This window comes from Gigantopelta aegis, chromosome 3 (assembly GCF_016097555.1).
Source record: "Gigantopelta aegis isolate Gae_Host chromosome 3, Gae_host_genome, whole genome shotgun sequence".
NCBI classification, from domain to species: Eukaryota; Metazoa; Mollusca; class Gastropoda; order Neomphalida; family Peltospiridae; genus Gigantopelta; species Gigantopelta aegis.
The window spans coordinates 71,164,350-71,186,838 of NC_054701.1; the positions used below are offsets into that span (position 1 = coordinate 71,164,350).

Genomic DNA, 22,489 nt, shown 5'->3' on the forward strand with positions numbered 1-22,489 from the left:
TACCATGGGATAGACCGGTGATATCAGGATCAGACACAATACACACAAACAAAACACTTAGGACGTTAGAATACCATGTGACATAGTAGACAGTTCATAGTCAGCTGTAGAAAATGAAAATCACAGCAAGATATTTTTTCTTGCTCTCACAAAAACTATTTTGTCCCTCGTGTTGGAATTGCCTTATCCACACCTCACAACAGTGACAGATTCTATTAATCAGTGGCAGGCATCGACGTTTGGTGGCTATTGCTGCCACTAGTACTGCTGCAACTTCAGACCTAGACAAATCATTCAGCCACTCTTGACAGTTCAATGTAGTTCCAGACAGGGTATAATTCACTAAACTATCGCAGATTTGCGATCTTACACTTACAATGCAAAAGGACTTGCAAGGACGAATACGATGTTGTTTAATAGAGCTGAGGAGAACTTTGCGAATTAGGCCCCCAAAGCGCAAACAGTTAATACTGTGAATATCACCCCCACGACCTCCGTAAACGTTTTGTTTCTCGTGCCTACATGTATGATTTCATCGATTTATTATGACAGCCCGTCTGAGGCATTCCCCATATTCATTGACTTGTCTACCAAATATATATTCATAAATATACATAATAATGTAAGTACATGGACATTCCGGACTATATAGCCATTGTATCTTATTTCCTGGTAGCATAGCCGTTTCTAACGTTTCATTAATTACATTTTCTCATCTGCATAATAAAGCCTGTATATTCAATGTGTTTCTGGTTAAGATTTTGGAGTGAAAATACAGTTATGAGTAATTACGAATTATTGGACGATTAGAAACACGTTGGATATACCAACACTGATATTCTAAGCATGAAAATGTAAATAATATAATATATTATCTTCTGAGAAATATTACAATGGCAACAAAGTCAAGAATATCCCTTTAAAAATTAAATCTTTTTTTTAAATGTCTAACATTAAACAAGAGCGTATCATGCAATACTGGCGACAATGAATGACAAAAGCAGAATGAGTTCAGCTAGAACTTTTATTAATGAAGTTGACATGCAGATAAAAAAAAATGCCTAATAACTAAAAGAACATCTATAGGCCACAATACACAACGTTCGAACACCAGTGGTCCATCTGAGACACCGTGACAGCAAGCAAAGAACTAAAGGCAAAAAGGTCCAAGTGAATGTCTTCAAGTACTGCAAAGCATCATGCACCACCGACTACTTTGACTGCATTACAAATGCACCAGGTCACATTTTTTACTACACTGAACGTAATGCACCACAACACTTTTTACTATATTGAACGCATCACAAATGCACCAAGTCACTTTTTTTACTACAATGAACGTAATGCACCACAGCACTTGTTACAATATTGAAGGCATCACCAAATGCACCAGGTCACAGTTTTTACTAACACTGAACGTAATGAACTACAGCACTTTTCTCTCTCTTTTTTTGTATATGAATGCACAATGCACGTGGTCACTGCTTAAATGTTTATACCTTGAACACTTCTTCTTCTCCTCCTCACAGCGACGTTCTTGGTCCGCCGCCCGTTCTCGTCGCAGTCGGCCACCTGGTGCGCCCAGCCGCAGTTGTACGTCTCCGGGTTGTAGACGGAGCCTCCGCTGCAGGAGTACATGGTCGGGTAGCCGTTGTTGCACTTGTAGTAGATGGAGCAGTCGGTCTTGTGGCGGTACGTTCCGTCCATTCGTGGGCATTCGAAGTATTCGTCGTCACCTTGAAAAGCCGGGTGCATTATAATAGCCATGTTTTATACGGTATACTGTGTAGCAATGATATCCATGGCAAGAGGAAAGGAAGGAAATCTTTTATTTAACGACGCACTCAACACATTTTATTTACGGTTATATGGCGTCGGACATATGGTTAAGGACCACACAGATATTGGGGGAGGAAACCCGCTGTCACCACTTCATGGGCTACTCTTTTCAATTAGCAGCAAGGGATCTTTTAAATGCACATACCATAGACAGGATAGCACATACCACGGCTTTTGGTATACCAGTCGTGGCGCACTGGCTGGAATATCCATGGCCGGACCTAAGCTAGATTACGAAGGCGTAGGCTGGTTGGGGTTCGAGTGAAAAAACGTTTTACAGAGCAATATTCTACGCTATTTATACTGGTGTCTGGGGAAAGACCAAAATGTCCGCTAGGTTCATATTCGAATACTTTCGCACCGGTACAGACCATGCAATGCTCCTGGAATAGGGGGAGGGGGATTGGGAGGGGGCACATCCTCACAAATAAGAACATTTCAATCGAAAAGACCCTCGGACTTCATCCAAGATTTATTTCTTGCTGCCGATTACAAAATGCTGACATGAAAACAACGTTTAACTCCCACCTCTCACCACCACCGTGACTAACGCAGACATGCTTCTGTCGACGTAAAATAAACTGACGAACTACAAATTAAGTTTTCTGGCAATACTAATCTACCAAATTATTGTTGGAATATAGTGCGTGCATTGGTGTAAACATATCTGCCCACTAAAACCTTTACAGCACTGTCATTTTTAAAACGTTCTAATTGTATCACAACGTTGTTTATTTGGTTTCAAATCATCAAAATTCTATGTAGCAGGATCTTTCTAGGGGGAGGGTGCATCTTGAACAAAGACAAATACAATATATATAATATCATATATAAAATTTTGTTACGCCATTTAGTAAGTCACATGCATCTGCCGTGAGACCCTAGCTTGAAGAAAAAGAAGTCTCACCTAATAAATCATGCTCGTCTCGTTTCTTCCGAACTACAAGTGTGTCTGAAAACCAAAAATACGCAGTCATGTAAATAACATATATATTTACTAATTCTAGTAGATATTAGTCTAACAATAAGGTAAACTAAACTAAAAACTAAAAACCGAAATGTATAGTATACAGAGGATATTCACCAACCAGTCAAATACGACTTGTATCTCATTGACTGATGCCTGCAATGTTACCGATCGAGTCATCTGATATGAAATTGCAGACTTCACTAGATGAGATATCAGTCACATTAAAGGTCCAGGCTCATCGAAACTTAATTCACTATTGTTTAGTATTTACGTATACCTTTTACAATATATACGAAGTATCAATCAAACTAATTTCAAACATTTGACCCGTTTTTAATATATTCGCCATTAAAGGTCGCGTTCTACCCATCGCTTGCCAAAACGTCCAGAGTTTTTTGCCATTGACAGACGTTTTACTGACTATTCAATAATATTTGTCTGTATAAAATATCAGCGGCTGTATATTGAATGTGTTTCTGATCGTCTGTTTGTACTAGTCAAACATCATTTTATTTCCTGATATATAGTTTTGGGGTGTTTTTTTCGTCCGTACGAAATTATTTGGAGACCAAATCATGTTGGTTCTACTTACAAATATTTCTACGACCAGAATACATTGAATATAAACTGAATATAAACAAGAAACAATATTTAGTATGTAACTTAGTCATTGAACAATTTTATTAGTCGGAAACGTCTTGCAATGTCTCTTATATTGAAAGCACATTTTTTATTTATTGCATATGAATCTGGTCAAAGGTCAGTGTCTAGAGGTCGATGGGTTAGTCACTGGATATATATATATATATATATATAATATATATATATATATATATATATATATATATAATAGCATTCGTAACTTTTGAGTGCAATTTTGACAATTTAGATTATATTATGTTTCATAGTCTAGGTAATAACTTTGAATCTAAGCAATACTATTATATGTTTCAGGGCCTAGGCCATCTCTGCGAACCTAGGCCATATCTTTGAGTCTAATATGTTTGAAAGGTTAGGCAATATGTTTTATTCTAGACAATATGTCGGATAGTTTAGGCTATATTTTTTACTCTAGACAGTGTGCGATTGCTTAGGCCGTATTATCAGTGTGTTTGAGTGTCCAAGCCATATCTGTGATAGCCTAGGCCATATTATCGTTAATTCTAGACATGTCATGTCTTTTACACTCGAGGTAATATATCCACGTCTACACGTTTTATACCCTTGGCCTTATCTTTGATAGCCTTGGCCATATCGTTGATTGTCTATCCCATATCGTTAATTTTAAACAATATGTTTGAGGGTCTAGATCATATCTTTTACAGTCTGGTAATATCTCCACGTCTACACGTTTGATACCCTTGGTCTTATCTTTGATAGCCTTGGCAAAATCTTTGATTGTCTAGCCATTATCGTTAATGCTAGACAATATTTTTGAGGGTCTAGGTTATATATTTCACAGTCTAGGCCATATCTCCAAGTCTACACGTTTGACAGCTTATGTCATATCGTTACCTAAAGACCATATATATGCTTGAGAGTCTAGGCCATATCTTTTAGATCCTAAGCCATATCTTAAAATTTGCACGTGTTTGAGACCCTAGGCCATATCGAGAATATAGGGCAGATGGTTGGCAAATTCTAGAAGCGCTGACTCGAATTTTTTAACACGTCCATACCAGAAGGAAGTTTAGCTTGGTACGAATCAGTCCAGGATTCACAGCCAGGGACCTTCCATGGGTGGTCGCACGAGTGGAGGTTAGGGTTGAAAACCGCACCTCCACTGCACTTCTGTAAATTAGCCTTGCCGTTAACACACCACAGGTAGGAGCTGCAGTCAAATGGGTGGGGGTACCGACCGTCAGGACCTGGACACTGGAAAGCTGAGGACGAGGTGGGTTGGTGGTGATCTGTAAGACCGAACGTCGTGTTTACATTGGTCTGGTTCGTAAAGGGACTGTCCTCAGTTTGCTACCATTGTAACATGTTAAAGTTTGTCTTATTTCATGACACCGCTAGAGCACATTCATTTATTAATCATCGGCTAATGGATGCGGAATATTTGGTAATTTTGACATATAGTCTTAAAGAGGAAACCCGCTACATTTTGTTCATTAATAGAAAGGGGTATTTTATATACACCATCTAACAGACAGGGTGGCACATACCATGGTCTTTGATATATAAGTCGTGGTGCATTGGCACGAACTTGAGAAATAGCCCAATGTATAAAACAGAAACCCAAGTCGGAGTTATGGCTACTTTGTAATTAGAATAGGTCCACTTGATTACAAACGCTAAATTCTGTGAATTGATAAACGGTACATCAAAACGTAATTCTTCTGAATATTAATATGTATAAATCCCCCCCCCCCCCCAAAAAAAAAAAAAAAAAAAAAAGAAGAAAGAAAGATATATATTAATAATAATTTTACAGCCGAAAATTATATTCGCGTTAGGGTTATGTTTTCTTTTGGTATTCAGTGTATTTGGAGGAGAACTCCAGTTTGGGCAACTACAAACAAAGAATGAACAGATATTCAGGAAACAAGAAAGTATATTCAATATGTAATATAGGTATTAAAATGTTTTGTTAATAGAAAACCTAAAACAATGGCAGCAAACTCAGGACAGTTTCTTTAAATATATGACGGATAGTTTTACTAGAAATAGAATATTGACGCTTAAAAATGGAATGGCTCACTGTAGGTTGCACCTTACCAAATAATAGCGTTCCATGTCAAAGCAGCTGTAGTTCTTTGATAGTAATATGTGAGATTTTTTATTTGAGCAAATTCTGTTGTCTGTGAATTAATATTCCTCATTTTAGTATACAATTTAATGGAGTGTACCAGAAAAAAGAAATATTAAAAAGTAGAACTGCGAATTTTTTTTTTTTTTTTAGAAATGATGATTGCTAATGAAAATTACACCAAAATCAAACCAAAAAAACCCCCACCAAACTATCAAATCTCTTAAAAACCCTGTGACACACCATATTTTTGTAGATAGATTAAATGTGAGATGCCATAATCTGTTATACGTGTACTGCCTAGATTGAATTTTCTACAACCCCGTTGAAGAAAATATTGTATAAGATTGTATTACACACTGATATCCCACATACGTTGAGTATCGATTTAAAAACATATGGTTAACTGCTCCATGTTGATAACCTGTATGTTAAAGTCAGCACCTCTGAAACATATCGCTATCTGTGATGTGTAAGTTAACATCTACATGTACATGACTCACAATCCTCTAGTATTTGACAGCCACTTAGTATTCTTTATATCTAGTCGTGTAACAATACATCAAACTATCGATATGTTGCGATAGTCAGTGCCTCGATAGCAAAGCATCGATAGTTAAATTAACTATCGATAAATATTGCGATTGTTTGCTCAACTATCGATAGTTACGATCGTATGCATAGTGAATTGTGGTCTACGACCAACGCATGATTTCACTACCTAGCTTAGTTTTATTACAAATAACTAAGTACACACACACACACACACACAGAGAGAGAGAGAGAGAGAGAGAGAGAGAGAGAGAGAGACAGAGAGACAGACAGACAGACAGACTTACATACACACATACATCAAGCGATTTAAGAATACACAATAGTACTATCACTATTGTAATACTATCACAATAGTATTTTAACTATCGCAATACTAGTGCAAAAGTAAAACTGACCGGAATAGTCATCCCTAAGTATATCATGTTTATATAACCTACAAAGGGTACTAACCTTCGTGGGTATGGTCGTCGTTTGCCTGACGCTTTTTTCTTTCCTCTGTAAAGACAATTATTTGGATTACAGAAACTGTGTATATTCACAACATAAAGGTTCTTATTATATACATAGCAATGAAATATATAGATCTAAAGAAACCATAAAAGTGATATTCGGTGAAAAGTCATATTTTCACTGTAGTTTAGTTACAGTGAAAATATAGAAATCATGTTTATATTTTTGTGAACATTCATTATTCAGTTATCTTCAATGCAAATTATTACGAGTTTGTTTGATGATTACCAATGCATCTGGTCGTATTTTTTTAATTATTTATATATTTATTATTATTTAAACAACTGTACCTATAAAAATGGATATGTAGTGCAATTACAATAAAATATCTAAAACTGATTGAATTTGAAGCGAAATAATGATGAAGTTTTTAAACTTGCCGTACAATTAGTTTTGTTTTTGTGGGGGTTTTGGAAGGATCGTTTTGTCAGGTTTGCACAGCAGTATTATGAAGTAATTATTAATTTAATAATTAAATAAAGACTCTTTTTATTCGTATTTCTTTTTAAAATTCCATGATTAAGTAAATTTTCAACAAAAGTTCAACCGGAAGAAATATATCATGGCATTACGTGTTTTCGATAGGATCAGCGAAAAATATTAACAAACAAAAAACTAAAGATAAAGATAAACTAGGAAAGATGTACATTATTATGATGTGTTTTTTTCGAATACGATTTTTGTGTCAACTTGTGATGTGTGAAAACCACATTTTCACATATGGTTTTCACACATTACTCGTTGACATAAAAATTGTATTCGAAAAAACCCCATGAAATAGCCTCTATGTATTTAGTCTTCGAAATAAGATGTAGTCCGCGTAACTGATTAGTATGTTACGTGTTATTCCTCAGTCGTTACAGACTAGAAGGCAAAATAGGCTGCTGATCAGAATGGATCGTATTAAACACCAGACGAATGGATCATTACATTTCAGTGCGTTTGGATGCTAGAGAGGGATGTACTGATTCAATTATTGGTATTAATTATAACTAAAGCATGAGCGATAACGAGTTGCCCTCTAAATCCGTCCCTGAGGGTTGTCGTTGAAGAATTTGGCCAAACCACACTTTTAATATAATAGAAAAGCAGAAGGCACTTAACAATATATAAATGATTAAACATATATTGACTGAATACATACCCCTCAATTATCGCCTCATCTGTAACTCACCTCTACCCTTTCCAAAAACATATTATATAATATTATTTTTGTATTTTTGAAGATTTTGGTTTATGGTATTTAGAATGTTAACATGTTTTTCACAAATGTGGTTCTTTCATTGATGTCAACACTATTTTTTTTAAATAATTATAGAATTTTACATTGATGTTGATCATATAACAGTTTGACATCTAGTAGCCGGTATGTTTTTTGTTTTTTGCTGGGTTGGGTTTGTTCTGTTGGGTTGTTGTTTTTTAATTGGGGGGGTTGGGGGGTTGGGTTTTTTTTAGTTTTTTGTCTTTTTGTTTTGTTTTTTGGGGTTGGGTTGGGGGGGGGGGTTTGGGGGGGGAGAGTTCGGGGTGGGGGGTGCTGGAATGTCGTTAAACATTCATCCATTCCCAATTCGACAATTTCAAAATTTCTGCATGCTGCAAAACAACCAAGTAAGTTTCCGTATCATATATTACCGTGGGATTCAAGCGCTCTGTATGAAGATGCGTCAACATTGCATCCGGGCACCTTCCAGGCGTGGTCACACGAGTAGAGGAGGGGGTTAAAGGCCGTGCCGCCGGTGCATTGCTGGCGGTTGGGTTTGCCCTGCACGCACCAGTAGTAGGCGGTACAGTCGTTGGGGTCAATATAGTGGCCGTCCCGTTCAGGGCACTGGTAGCCAAAACTACTTCTTTCGTGTCCTCCGTTTTCTTCGTAACCGCCCCAACCACCACCAACACCGCCACCGACACTACCACTATAATCAGGTCGCTTGTGGTGATCTGTTGAGATGAATTTATACATTGCTCACGTGGGAAGCAAACGGAGAGTAAAAACCGAAAACATGTCAAACATATGCATGTGATGGACCGAGTCGAAACAAAAATCCCTTTCCCCCCAAAAAAAATGTATGATTATATGTGCTAATCTATTTACTAGCAATTAACCTAGGCAATATAAAATTTCAAATGTATGTAATGGAAACTGTAACATATATGCAGATTAAAAATCGCCCATCAGCATATCAATACCGTATCTCTACACTAGACAGAGTCGACTGTGTATATAGCCATGTAGCCCTGTCAGGTACTTTTGTCTCAGTCTGTAAGAGAGAGGACTGCCACTTTTATAGAATGCTATTGCAGGCGCCAAAAGATTTTCTACAACTTTAGTGAAAACAAAAACCGAGATGTCTGAATCCACATACGGATGTGCATAGAATACTATTTCAAAGAAGGAACTGTCAGTATTTGAGAGAAATAGTTACCTTTAATCACCTTTAATGGAAACAACACATGTTGTCACGAGTTGATTAATCGATTCTGTTTTATCATCTATCTTGTCTTTAAAATATCTATGACAGTCTCGTTTGACAGAGCTAGGATCATATAAAATCGAAAGATATATATGTCTTCGAAATATACACAAATAAATGAATTAAGCACCCCTCAAATAATAAATGACATTGATTTAACTTGATTTATCACCAGAAAGGCCTTTCATCTAGATCATGTTTTAGAAGCCTTAGAGTTTGCATTGTATCAGGGATGGCAGGAGTTATCTCTTGATCATATCAGACGACTCACTGAGGGAATGAGAAGAAGGGACCGGCCTCGGTAGTGTCGTGGTTAAGCCATCGGGCATAAGGTTGGTAGGTACAGGGTTCGCAGCCCGGTACCGGCTCCCACCCAGAGCGAGTTTTAACGACTCAATGGGTAGGTGTAAGACCACTACACCCTCTTCTCTCTCATTGACCATTAACAACTAACCCACTGTCCTGGACAGACAGCTCAGATAGCTGAGATGTATGCCCATGACAGCGTATTTGAATCTTAATTGGATATAAGCACGAAAATAAGTTGAAATGAAAATGAAGGTTGTCGTCTGGGCACGTGGGAATTTCATTTGCTACTGACGTTTTGGACGGGGGGGGGGGGGGGGGGGGTCGTCTTTACGAGATTACTCTGAATGTTTTCATACAGAACTGGGCCCCGTTCCACGAAGAGATCTACGCGCTATGATCACCTTAAATGCATACGGTAGTTATGCACTTAAGGTGACCTTAGGGCCAAGACCGCTTCGTAAAACGGGGCTCTGGTCAATTATACCTGATTGTAGAACATTCCAAATCCATAATTATTGCGTCTCAAATTCGTCTCAATAACTGTGTTATTAACCGATTAAAATATTGAACGTTGCAATCACTGTGTTTTTGTTAGTCAACAGACTTATTTTTCACATAACATGTTTCAGACTGGACACGAGTAAAAAACATTTTGTTAGTCATGGTAGATAAAACAAGGGATGCCTATTTATGTTTTTTGTATATATGTTTAAAATGTTTTGTATGTCACATAATTATTAGTATACTAGTATATCTATATCAGCCTAACTCTTAAAACCGAAAAGAGTTGAATAACTTCATACATCTCAAATGCACATTAAACTATTGTATTAGTAGCATATTAATGTGTCTCACCTTCGTGCGTATGACCGGCGATCTGTCTCTTTTCCCGACCTAACAAACAAATAATAATAACAATAATAATAATATTTGAAAACAAATAATAATACATGTAATAATAAATAATAATAATAACTAAACAATTATATATTAAGCAAACACAAACTGTTTTACACAAAACAAGCATTTTCATAAAACACTCAATCATACCATAACGTCTCCCTGTGAAGTTTAATTCCAGACCAGTGTACGCCCATTATTAATACGTGCACTATACGTGAACGAATGACGAATGACAAACGTAACATCACACCTAGCATAATGTAAAAACATCCCAACTTACCGTGTAGTTCATCTCTGAAGTGTAATTTCAGACCAGTGTACGCCAATAATTGATACATGGACTATAATATGACGAATGATGTACGTCATATCACATCTAGGATAATGTAAAGACGTCCCAACTTACCATGTCGTTCACCTCTGATGTCTAATTTCAGGCCAGTGTACGCCAATGATTGATACATGGACTAATGGTGTACATAACATAGCATCTAATATAATGTGAAAACGTCCCAACTTATCATGTCGTTCACCTCTGATGTCTAATTTCAGGCCAGTGTACGCCAATGATTGATACATGGACTAATGGTGTACGTAACATCACATGTAGTATAATGTAAAAACGTCCCAAATTACCATGTCGTTCACCTCTGAAGTCTAATTTCAGGCCAGTGTACGCCAATGATTGATACATGGACTAATGGTGTACGTAACATCACATCTAGTATAATGTAAAAACGTCCCAAATTACCATGTCGTTCACCTCTGAAGTTTAATTTCATGCCAGTGTATGCCAATGATTGATACATGGACTAATGGTGTACGTAACATCACATCTAGTATAATGTAAAAACGTCCCAACTTATCATGTCGTTCACCTCTGATGTCTAATTTCAGGCCAGTGTACGCCAATGATTGATACATGGACTAATGGTGTACGTAACATCACATCTAGTATAATGTAAAACGTCCCAAATTACCATGTCGTTCACCTCTGAAGTCTAATTTCAGGCCAGTGTACGAGTCGCAATCGGGTCTCAGGTGTATTTGTCCACAGTTGCCCAGGGTTGGGTTGAAGAAGGTTCCCCCAGCACAAAGCATCTTGGTTGGCATACCGTTGATGCACCAGTAATACAGACGGCAGTCAGTCTCGTGACCATAGAAACCGTCATGGTATGGGCACCGGAAGTTGGTGTGAGTCGGCACCCTGTGGTGATCTGAGAAGAACGGGAAGGATGTTTATTTAACGACTTTTCATCAACTCTTTAATCTATGGTTATTTGGTATAAGGTTATTGCGACACTTGGTCTAGATAGAATCGAAACCCGCTGCCGATACAACTATCATATGGTAACGCAAGACCAATCAGATAACAAATATGTGATTTTGGCCATTTTTGGCCAAACAATGGCCAAAATAGTAATTTTGTCTTGAAGGTAGGGTCACTTCAAACAAGAGCCTTATGCGTTGGAAAGATGCATACCCGGACCACCAACACATACTGAAACTTTAAGAAATGAAAAACGCGTAATTTTAGAGTTAATAAAAAAACATGATTATTCCTGCTAACTGGGGGCAGCCATTTTGTTTCGTTTTTATGACGTCCGGTGGTATAACTTGGGGCGAAGTGACGTCAGCTCCGTCCATCTCCTCTATGCACAGTGTAAACAAACGCTCTAAATTACAAGGCGCTTTGCTTACATCAACCTGACTTGTAAAACAACATAAATGACTTGATAGTATAATAAACTATTTAACTAAATATATTTTAGTTTGCATCAATAGAGCGAAATGGACTTATAGTATTTTTGTTTTTTAAAAAATCCAAAGAACAATTGCATATTATTAGGCCTATTGGTAGGGTACGTTCGAGTCAAAACGACCACTCACGATACCCAAGTGATACTTTTCTTTTCTTTGGGACGACGTAATTGGTCAGTTTTGTGATTTTAGATGGGAAAGTACTTAATCAAGGGTTTTACAGAATTACTTACAGTAATAAAGCAGGACGGCTGATAATATCCATTACGATTTGAAGGGTATTCGGGCGGTTATCAAACAATATCCTGTGATCTTAATAAAAGAGGCACGACTTTTTAGTGTGTCTAGACACAGTGTCTGGGGACCGTCTAAATATACACCTGCCAATCAGGAACCACAGGTACAGGCCACGGAAAGAAAAGACAAATTAACCCAGAAAACACTCCGATTATTATTTCAGTACATGGGTTAATTTATGTACAAAACATAATACAGTTATTTCAACACTTTGACAATGGTGGTTTATTTTGTATTGAAAAATAATATATAATTGTTGCTGGCTTACTGGGATGGCTATTATTACAGAACATTGCGATGCATCCGCAAAAATCAGGTATGTTTTGTTTCTTCAGTCTGAAAACTAATTCCTGACGTGACGTTAGGTATTACGTAACCACCAGTTCGCCAGAGGGCGTATTCACTGGGATGGTACAAAATGGCTGCGCTCGTTATATATAATAGCCGTCACATTTAACCGTTTTATTAATTAACTATACGATTATACTTGTTGATATTAAGCAATAATGTACATTATGTATCGTTGAATATGCCTACCATCCCAAAAGCCTTGCTTAAGCATCCCTTTAAGTAGGGTCAATAAGACTTCCATTTTTGGAATCAACACCACTTTTTACATAAAGTAGGCTTGTCAAACCTTCCTTACCTAAAATTCTTATTAAAGCCATTTACCTCTTGGAGTAAACGGTCATTCCTACCGAAAACCAACAAGGGATCTATTATATGTATTTTCCAACAGACAGGACAGTACACATACTGCGGTCTATGATATACAAGTAATGGGGGTACTGGTTGGAACGTGACGATCTAACAAATCAACCGAGAATGATCGATCTTAGGGTCCATCGCACCGTAACGCCTAGTTTGGGTAAACAAAATGACCAGTGAATGTGTGCATGGGTTTTTTTTTATGAACGGCTAGACATGGACCGTAGTGGCTTGAACATATTAGGCTTATGTACACCGTAGGGTCTCCATCGGGAAGAAGATTATTCATTTGAAGTTATTTTCGTGCTTATATCCAATTAAGGTTCAAGCACGCTGTCCTGGGCACACACCTGAGCTATCTGGACTGTCTGCCCAGGACAGTGGGTTAGTTGTTAGTTGGTTAGTTGTTAAAGAGAAGAGGGTGTAGTGGCCTTACCCCTACCCACTGAACCCTTAAGAACTCGCCCTGGGTTAGAGCCGGTACTGGGCTGTGAACCCTGTACCTACCAGCCTGTAGTCCGATGGTTAAACCACTGCGCCACCGAGGCCAGTAGGGAAGAAAAGTTTTAACATCAAGGGTTCATGTGAAGAATAAACTGATTTCCTAGATGGGACAATGTTGTGTAACAGGTTCTATGGTGGAGTGATTAATCAGATTATATAGGGGTTTCTTTGCACATCTTATCATGGTCATCGCTATGTACATCAAAAGAACATAAGATGAATCAGGGGTGGATATAAGATTTGACCAAAGTGGGGAGTGCAGGTGGACTCGAAGAGTCAAATCACACTGATTTAAGTCTTTGTAATTGCAAAACCTGGGGTCGTTTTCATAAAATGTTTAAAATTTCAGATTTTTTTAAAGTTTGAACTACTGCTAGATTTTTGTATGACATTCCCGCAAAACGTTACGGTCAGACTTCGTGCAAGCAAAGTCCAAACTTTAAATGTTTTATAAGCGCATGACCTGGATTGCAAACGTGAATGACAAAACAATTTAATATAGCCAGCATCGTATCTCTGCACAAACCTAAGTCAAAATAATGTTTTAACAATGTGATTGCTGCCATCAATCACTATCAGGTTTTTTGCCTGAGAGGACTGCCACTTCCACGGATCATACATCCTTTATGCACCGAAATATAGAGACAAGAGATCAACTGAATAAATTGTGAACCATTTGAGTCGAGGCTTCTCTAGATTTTTGTTTCATGGCTAGCATAAGCGTACAAAACAGGGTGTCGTGGGGGTGATCAGCTATGGTGGTGACACTGTTATGGGACAAGCAGAAAGTCGTGTCAAAGACATACAGAATATTCTTGGTCATAAGAAGCATTGCCCATTACACACCTGCATCAGTATGTCTGTGTGTGCTTCTTGGTTTTCGTTTCTTCTCTTCCTCTGGAAACAAAACAAAACCCACATCATTTTGTCACATAGAAACTCGATTAACAAAATTAAAGATAATTGTCTGCTCACAATCTTGTCTCGGTAAAAACTCGCATCAATGTTTGTCTTGTTAGTACCGGGAGAATGATAAACCAGATAAGTATAATGCTGGGTTGTCAGAATAACGGGGTCGAGGAGCATACACTCCTTTCTTTTAAAAAGAAATTTAAAATGTTAAAGAATATACTAAGCAGATATATGTTTCAAAACTTCCTTGGTTGTCTTTGGAATACTTCATTAGTAGTTAATGGCCTTCTGTTACAAAATTAACATTATTTATATATAATTATGCCCCCACCAAGTTAAATCTCTCATTTACCTGTAAAGTAGTATGCTACTGTGGATATGATGACTTACGTTACCTAACGACATGCAATTAGGAGCTTTGATCCTTATTTACCTATTTGATTTATGAAACGATACAAATGTTTTAGAAATGTATTTTTATACACCTTAAATGTCTTAAGCCCTCCGGTGAACCTTAAATAAGCTTCCACCACATTTGTACATGTATACAACTGACTTATTTCGTCTCCAGGTAACAAATCTTATTCCCTTTTGAAAAGATTGTTTTTAAAGAATTGTTGTTTTGCCAAATATACGTTCGTGTAATTCGTGTTAAAAATATGCTTAAAATGGTGAAATTATTTTCAAATGTAATATGCTCTCAAATTCTGTTTTCTTTTAGGTATGCGAGTTAACTCGGTGTGGAGATTTTCTCAGGAAATGTTTTTTTTTGTTTTTGTTTTTTTTGGTGGAGATTTGATCCAAGGATATTCCTGGCAATAGTCGAGTGCTTTATCATCTGACCTCTACCAAATGACCACTAGCGAATAGGGAAATCGTCACATACAAACGATATCGGTAACTGTCTTTACCTTTTGGTGGATCGGGTAGAGTCCCGATTCTAACGCCGCGTGGGTCACAGTCTGGCACATTTTTCGGCCAATCACAGTTGTTTCTAACCGGGTTTAAAACGGAGCCAAGGTTGCAGGTGAATTGTGTAGGATGTCCGTTTTTGCAAGTATAGAAAATACTGCAGTTGGTTCTATGTCTGTAGGTTCCGTCCATTTGTGGACATGTGAATACGTCAGGACCATAACCTGAGAACAAAGTTGTAACATAAGGTTAGTCCACAGAAAGTGCAATACAACACAGTGTCCACTTTCTAAACACAACCATACTTATCAGGGCCGTAGTTAGCGGGGGGAAAGGGGGCAGTCGCCCCCCCCCCCCCGAAAAAAATCCGGAAAGCATTATAGAAACTTAAAAGAAAATTCTCTTCTTAACTGTTTAAGGAGTTTTAGACTATTAACTACTCAGTTGCCCCCCCCCCCCCCCCAAACAAAATCTCCTAGCTACGGCCATGCTTATGTGGATTTTGTATTTTATAGAGCAAATATAAAAAGAACAAATTGATTAAAGCATGTCTGAATAGTTATTTTATTTATATCAATGTATTTACCATATAATGTGGGTGTAAAACAAATATGTACAATGTTGTTGTGGGGTTGTTTGTTTGGTGTTGTTGTTGTTGTTGTTGTTGTTGTTTTGTTTTTTGGGGGGTATTGTGTTTTTGTTTAGGGAGAGACTGTTGATTTTGTTGTGTGGAGGGTTTTTTGGTGGGTGGGGCGGTGGGATGTTGGGGTTTTTTTTGTTGGTTTTGGGGTTGTTCTGTTTTTAAATACACGTATACAGTTTTCACAGAATCGGATATATTCAATATTTACGACCACTTAAATAAACGTACAGTACTTTTTCATGATGCCAAAGCTAGGGCGGAACATAGCCCAGTGGGATGGTGCATATAAAAGATCCCTTGCTATTTATCTAAAAATGCAGCGAGTTTCCTCTCTAAGATTATAAGCCAAAATTACTAAATGTTTGTTATCCAATAGCCGAGGATTAATAAATCAATGTGCTCTAGTGGTGTTCTTAAACAAAACAAACTGATACCAAAGCTAACTATAAGTTATCATTGAATATTGTTTTATATAAAGTAGCTATTGCTTTAAAGTGTAAATGTCCTTAGATACCTGCAGTTTGTGTAGTTACATTGATAAAAAAAAAACACCGGCCTCGGTGGCGTCGTGGCAGGCCATCGGTCTACCGGCTGGTACGTACTGGGTTCGGATCCCAGTCGAGGCATGGGATTTTTAATCGAGATACCGACTCCAAACCCTGAGTGAGTGCTCCGCAAGGCTCAATGGGTAGGTGTAAACCACTTGCACCGACCAGTGATCCATAACTGGTTCAACAAAGGCCATGGTTTGTGCTATCCTGCCTGTGGGAAGCGCAAATAAAAGATCCCTTGCTGCCTGTCGTAAAAAGAGTAGCCTATGTGGCGACAGCGGGTTTCCTCTAAAACAGTGTCAGAATGACCATATGTTCGACGTCCAATAGCCGATGATAAGATAAAAAATCAATGTGCTCTAGCGGCGTCGTTAAATAAATAAAACAAACTTTTGATAAAAAAAAAAACCCAATGCATACGACAAAATGTACATCTAGGTAAAGAACTTCCTTGGTTCTAATTTATTTTCGAGTTTCAAAACATAGGTGTCGGAATTGGGGGAGCCAGTAGTACTGCCCCTCCCCCCCAACTCTGAAGATTATACATGCCCCCTCCGCCACAGATAAAAGGTGAATTATATGTCGATTGCATCGTCTGGCGCAAAGCACGCTATCCGTGGTAAACAACTCTGTTATTTAAATTGTCTGCCCAGGACTGTGGTTAATTATTAATGAGAAAAAACGTAATGCCTTTCCCCACTGAAAAGTAAACTCTTGCTTAAATCAGGTTCCATGATAAGCATTATTGCTCCATCAATGCTAGTGGGGAGGGGGAGAAAAAACTGAGTGAAAGTGATACAGAATGACTAAAAATTCTTAGGCGCGCAACCTTTGCTGACACAGCATGTTCTCTGTAACCAGAACACAGTTGTTGACATCGTGGTTGATCATTCGTCTTGTGTCGAAGTAACCGATGACATTACACATTTAATTGCAGTTCTTTTCATGTCCTCACTTCGGCTTTTGGTATCTATTTTAAAATTACCGGTACTTCAGATGTAAATACTTTTGAAAATTAAAAGTATTGAATGAAAAGTAGCATTCTCTTTTCACAATGTTTTAAAGTTATTGAAAACTGGTTTTATTTCTTTAAAATAAAGCTTAAATATTCGTCCTCATGTCCACACTTCTTTGTAATATTTAAAAAAGTATTTTGATACGGCTGTGGTTGTTTGCACAAATGGCTGCTAGGTGCTTCGTCTGTGGGAGGACTGTCACCAATAACTGGGTCCGTGCCTTTAAACTATGTGACTATGAATTATGTTTCTTTTGTATGTTTTTGTTTGTTTTGTTGTTGTATGTTTGTTCGTTTGTTATTGGGGGGTTTTATGAGTTTTGTTTTGTGTTTCTTTTGTTTGGGTTTTTTTATTGGGTGGGGGGGTTTGAAGGGTTTGGGTTTTTTGTTTGTTATTGTTGGGGTTTTTTTGTGTGTGGGTTGTTTGGGTTGTGTGGGTTTTTTTTTTTGGGGGGGGGGGGTGTTTGTTAATATTTATTAATTTTAATTATGAGTAGTTCCTACCTCCTTGGTTGAGTGCTGGACTCCGCTTGCTTCTGCCGATTCCTGGATAAAAACAAACGTTATAAGACTTAAAATAGTGGAATCAGGTTCACTTCCCGTACCTTCCAGAGTGTCGTTAAACATCTATTCTATTGAATTCTATTCTATTCTATTCTATTCCCTACCGTCCAAGAATACGAAACCAGTGTAATTTCAATTTAGAAGTGCCTATTTTTGTTACATGGTGAAGAAACTCTATACTACTGTACCATAGTGAATTTGTTTTGGGTTTTTTGTTTTTTACTGCACCGTTAGTTATTTTTGTCTAATGACAATTTTAAAATGCATGTACCATTAGGACATAAATAAAAGTACAATTTGTATCGCCGATCTAAAACACGAGAACACAAGAGAAAACAAGTGTAACCTTAGCATAATATTGTAGAAAGAAATATGCTGTCAACAGCTGAGAAGCGAGTTCTTTCACAAATCCATTAGTACACTGATTCTCGAAGCTGTATACAAAAGAGTCCAAAGTACGTTTTGACACAGTCGAAAGTCACACGGTATACTTTCATTAATCACTACCAGGTATATAGTTTACCATATTTAAGACCAAAGTTGTTCAGAAGAACTATTAAAATTCAACGACTAAACACTTATTGCAATTAAAATCGTATCTCTGCACAAGCTATAGACAAAGGTACGTCATGGAAAGGTCGTGTATATTCACCTTTAGCGATATACGGCGACGTGCGTCTTCCATTGGAGTCACATCCTTGAATCGTGTGTTTCCAGGAACACCTGGTGATGACCGGATCAAAGAGGAGTTCGCCGGAACAAGTTTGCTCGTACGCGATTGGCCCCAGACACCAGTAGTACTTCTTGCAGTCTGTCGGGTGAGGGAAGTAGCCGTAGTCTTCCGGACAAACAGACTTGGCGTCCAGGGATTGGAAGGTGACAGCTGAAAATGAAAGAAATGGATTTTTAAATACGTTAAGAAATTTCATTATTAAATAAATTGAAGTAAATGAAATACTAAATGGATTTTAATTACACTAAAAAAACACACCTTTAAAACTAATAACCACAGGCTGTTTGTATTTGTTTTAAATTCATTTTCATCTGTATCTAATTACGGTCCAAGCACGTTGTCCTAAGCACAAACCTCAGTTATCTGGGCTGTCTGTCCAGAACAGGGATTTATGGTTAGTTGTTAGTGCTTAGTGAAACAGAATCAATACAGAAACCACACACTTCCCCAATGAACCATTAAAACTCCTATTGGTGGGAGCTGGTACTAGAATGCAAACCCAGTGCCTACCAATGTTAAAGATGATGGCTTAATCACTACATCTCTGGGGCTGTTTCAATCATAGACCGTGTGTAGGATGAAAAAAATACTTAAAAGGGTGGATAATTACACAATCCCTGTTGAATAATAGTCAGATCCAAGTTAGTACTGACATTACTATAGTTATCTCTGGGATGTAAAGTGAATGCCAAAATCCATCATTATCTTTCAAGGCATGACATACCCGTTATTCATTATTTATAAAATTAATAATTTAGCATTGTTGCCATAAAGAAACTGTCTGCACATCCATCACTCATAAAATAATAGATACCTTTTGGAATTTCACCTTCGCTTCTTCTGTGTCTCTTTGAAAGTCCTACAAAATAGAGAAAAAAATATATGATTTTATAGATGACGAATAAAGGTATTATAAAGCTGCAGTCCAAACATTACTTAGTCAACAGATAACAAAATATATCAAGTTATAACATTATAAAGCATGTAATATGTACATTAAGTCATAAATCAAGGATTACTTTCCACTGAAAACTTTATAGATATAACGCTTTTGAAAACTTGTTTACTGTTCATTTTTTAGTTTGTTTTTAGTTGTTTTTGTTTGTCTGAGTTTTGTTTGTTGGTTGTTGTTTTTTTTGTTGTTGGTTTTTTTTTGGTGGGGGGGTGGGTTTTTTTGGGGTTTTTTACTGTTATTGTTGTTGTTTGTTGCGGGGGAGGGTCCCGAAAAGATGTTTATAATAATACGTCTAATAGTTTTATATTTATATATTCATCGGTAATTTCAAGAAATGTTTTTACGTAAATACGCTGAAAAACACTGTATATTTTCGAGAAAAAAATTTAAAAAGTAAAAGTCATTATAACAGCCACCATGACAACATATTTATTTACCTTTGTTTCTGTACGATTGGAGTCTGTGTCCATCGTGCTCGTCACATTCCGGAACTTCCCTTGGCCACGTGCACGCCTTTACGACGTCGTTGAAGAACGAGCCAGGAGCGCAGTTGGATAGCTGGTGTTGCCAGTTGACGCACCAGTAGAAGACATTGCAGTCTTCTTCGTGCGGGTAGTAGCCCGATTCTTCAGGACACTCGAAATGATTACGCCATCCCTGATACGTGTCCACTGATAACGAAATATTTTTTGTATATTTTATTTTTTAAATGAACACTGGAATAGCAGCCTACCTTTGCTTTATATCAAGCCAAACATACTTGAGGTTATATGCTTATATGATACAGCAAATATGATACTGTTCGTCCATATCTTTATCTTCATATTAATTGTTACTCAATGAATAAACCAGCATTCGATAAATGACCTTTTTACAACAGACAAGTGTTGTTATGGTGTGTAACAAACGAGCTCGGCCCGGCTTAGTCATGTTATCAGGAGTCAACATAAATATATTTTTGGGGATTTTATTTACTTTATGAACAGATGTTAGTGAGTTTTACCCGCATGTAAAATATGAAAAGATGTTCCACTTATGTCCATTTAAAATAGATTCTCTGACTGAAATGACTCTTGACTTTTATTGTGCTTTGATTGTTTTTCGATTGCTTCCCAACCCTCCAGTATGATCCTGGGAATTAATACAAACTAGAACTGGAGACGGGAATCATTGATACATGGCAGATATACAGTCAAACTAGTGTTAAACAGACATGTCAGATGAAAACAAAAGGTGACATGTTAACAGAGGTGGCCCATTAATACAGGCAAATTTGTTGATTCTTAGATTATAAAAGATAGTTACTGAAACAGGGGTGGATAGTGTGATGCAGTGGTGCTCTTACGGCATTGCGGGAGTAAAATAGTTTATATTTTACTTAGTAAAAAGGTCACAATGAGTTTTAATTTGACGTAACGAGACATTACATTTAAACATTTATTTATCTAATTCAAATATTTAAAGGACATGGTGACTCTTGTATCCATAGCCCACTAACCATGAGTCTATCTTTGTGTATTGGACATCATAACGTATACTGTAGATTATAAAACAAATGTTAGCTTTTGGTTTCAGCTTCTAATAAATTGTTAGCTGTTTTGTGAAGTACTATCACTACTGATTCATTGGCAACCGTCTGCTTTCACTGATATTTCCAGACGTTAAATGCACATACCTTTCACGTTTTCTTCACTTCGTTTTGTTCTGTGTTCTATTTCTGAAATAAAGAAGATAATAATTGTAAATACATACATTAAGAAGAACAACTTTGAACATTAAACATGCAACCTATTGCTTGAGTTTAAATTTCTACTGAACTATAATATTTCAAATATGTGTACAACGAGAGTGTTTAAGTTTTAAATGTTTATGTTGGTTTATTTGTGTTTTAGATAATATTTTATTTGTAGAATAATCAATGATAATAATGGATTTTTTGTATACATTTGAACAAACCTTATCACACTGGCCAGTATAATTATGCACATCACAATACTGTTGTCATAACGTTATGTGACGTCAGAGAACATCACCCGTTGTTATATTCTGTGGAGAATATTTGCCTATTTACAACAATTATGATGGCAGTACGTATTTGGCGTATTGATTTATCTTTAAAACAATATTTACATTCATAATGTGCATGAAGTGGATAAATAAGCAGGTAATAGGTCTATGTAAACGATTCTCAACAAGGTAGCAATACTGAACCATTTCTTTAAAAAGATACTTAAAAGATGATGCAATAAAAGCAATGACGATGTTGGGGTTGGGTTTTTTTTAAACAAAAAGTAGCAGAGCATGAAAGCGATACTGTAAGATGAACGTGGTGTGTAGCGAATCTACTATACAGACTGGACACGTGTGCGGTTTGTTTGGTTTACAAAGTGAATTAGTTTGATAGAACAATGAACTTGTAGATCGTTTTCCACAGCTTTACTCAAAAGGATTTTCTGTTTGGGAGGTGGGTGGGGGAGCGGAGTTTGGGGGTTTTCTGATTTTCACAAAAATATAGTTTAACTTTTTTGCTACATAATATGTTTGGATGATGGGGTTTTTTTTTTTTCTTCTTTTTTTTTGGGGGGGGTGCACAGATGGACGGTTTTTTTTTAAAAGACTATTTAT

At 37.1% G+C, this 22,489-nt stretch overlaps 2 protein-coding genes across 2 annotated transcripts in view; one reads left to right on the forward strand and one right to left on the reverse strand.

Moving 5' to 3' along the window:
• Nucleotides 1-1,076: 1,076 nt before the first annotated feature.
• LOC121368820 lies at nucleotides 1,077-11,530 on the forward strand. Its single transcript, XM_041493566.1, has 2 exons — nucleotides 1,077-1,692; nucleotides 11,321-11,530. The coding sequence occupies exons 1-2, from the start codon at nucleotides 1,462-1,464 to the stop codon at nucleotides 11,528-11,530; spliced, it is 441 nt and encodes a 146-aa protein (XP_041349500.1). The 5' UTR covers nucleotides 1,077-1,461.
• Nucleotides 11,531-14,417: 2,887 nt separating this feature from the next.
• Nucleotides 14,418-22,489, reverse strand: part of LOC121368822 (chondroitin proteoglycan 2-like) — a 30,778-nt gene continuing 22,706 nt past the window's right edge. Inside the window, exons 6-12 of the mRNA XM_041493567.1 lie at nucleotides 21,540-21,581; nucleotides 20,302-20,535; nucleotides 19,724-19,768; nucleotides 18,829-19,059; nucleotides 18,117-18,158; nucleotides 15,403-15,627; nucleotides 14,418-14,476 (exon numbers count right to left, since the gene is read on the reverse strand). Coding sequence (XP_041349501.1) covers nucleotides 14,418-14,476; nucleotides 15,403-15,627; nucleotides 18,117-18,158; nucleotides 18,829-19,059; nucleotides 19,724-19,768; nucleotides 20,302-20,535; nucleotides 21,540-21,581 — 878 coding nt within the window. The remainder of the gene's footprint in view (nucleotides 14,477-15,402; nucleotides 15,628-18,116; nucleotides 18,159-18,828; nucleotides 19,060-19,723; nucleotides 19,769-20,301; nucleotides 20,536-21,539; nucleotides 21,582-22,489) is intronic.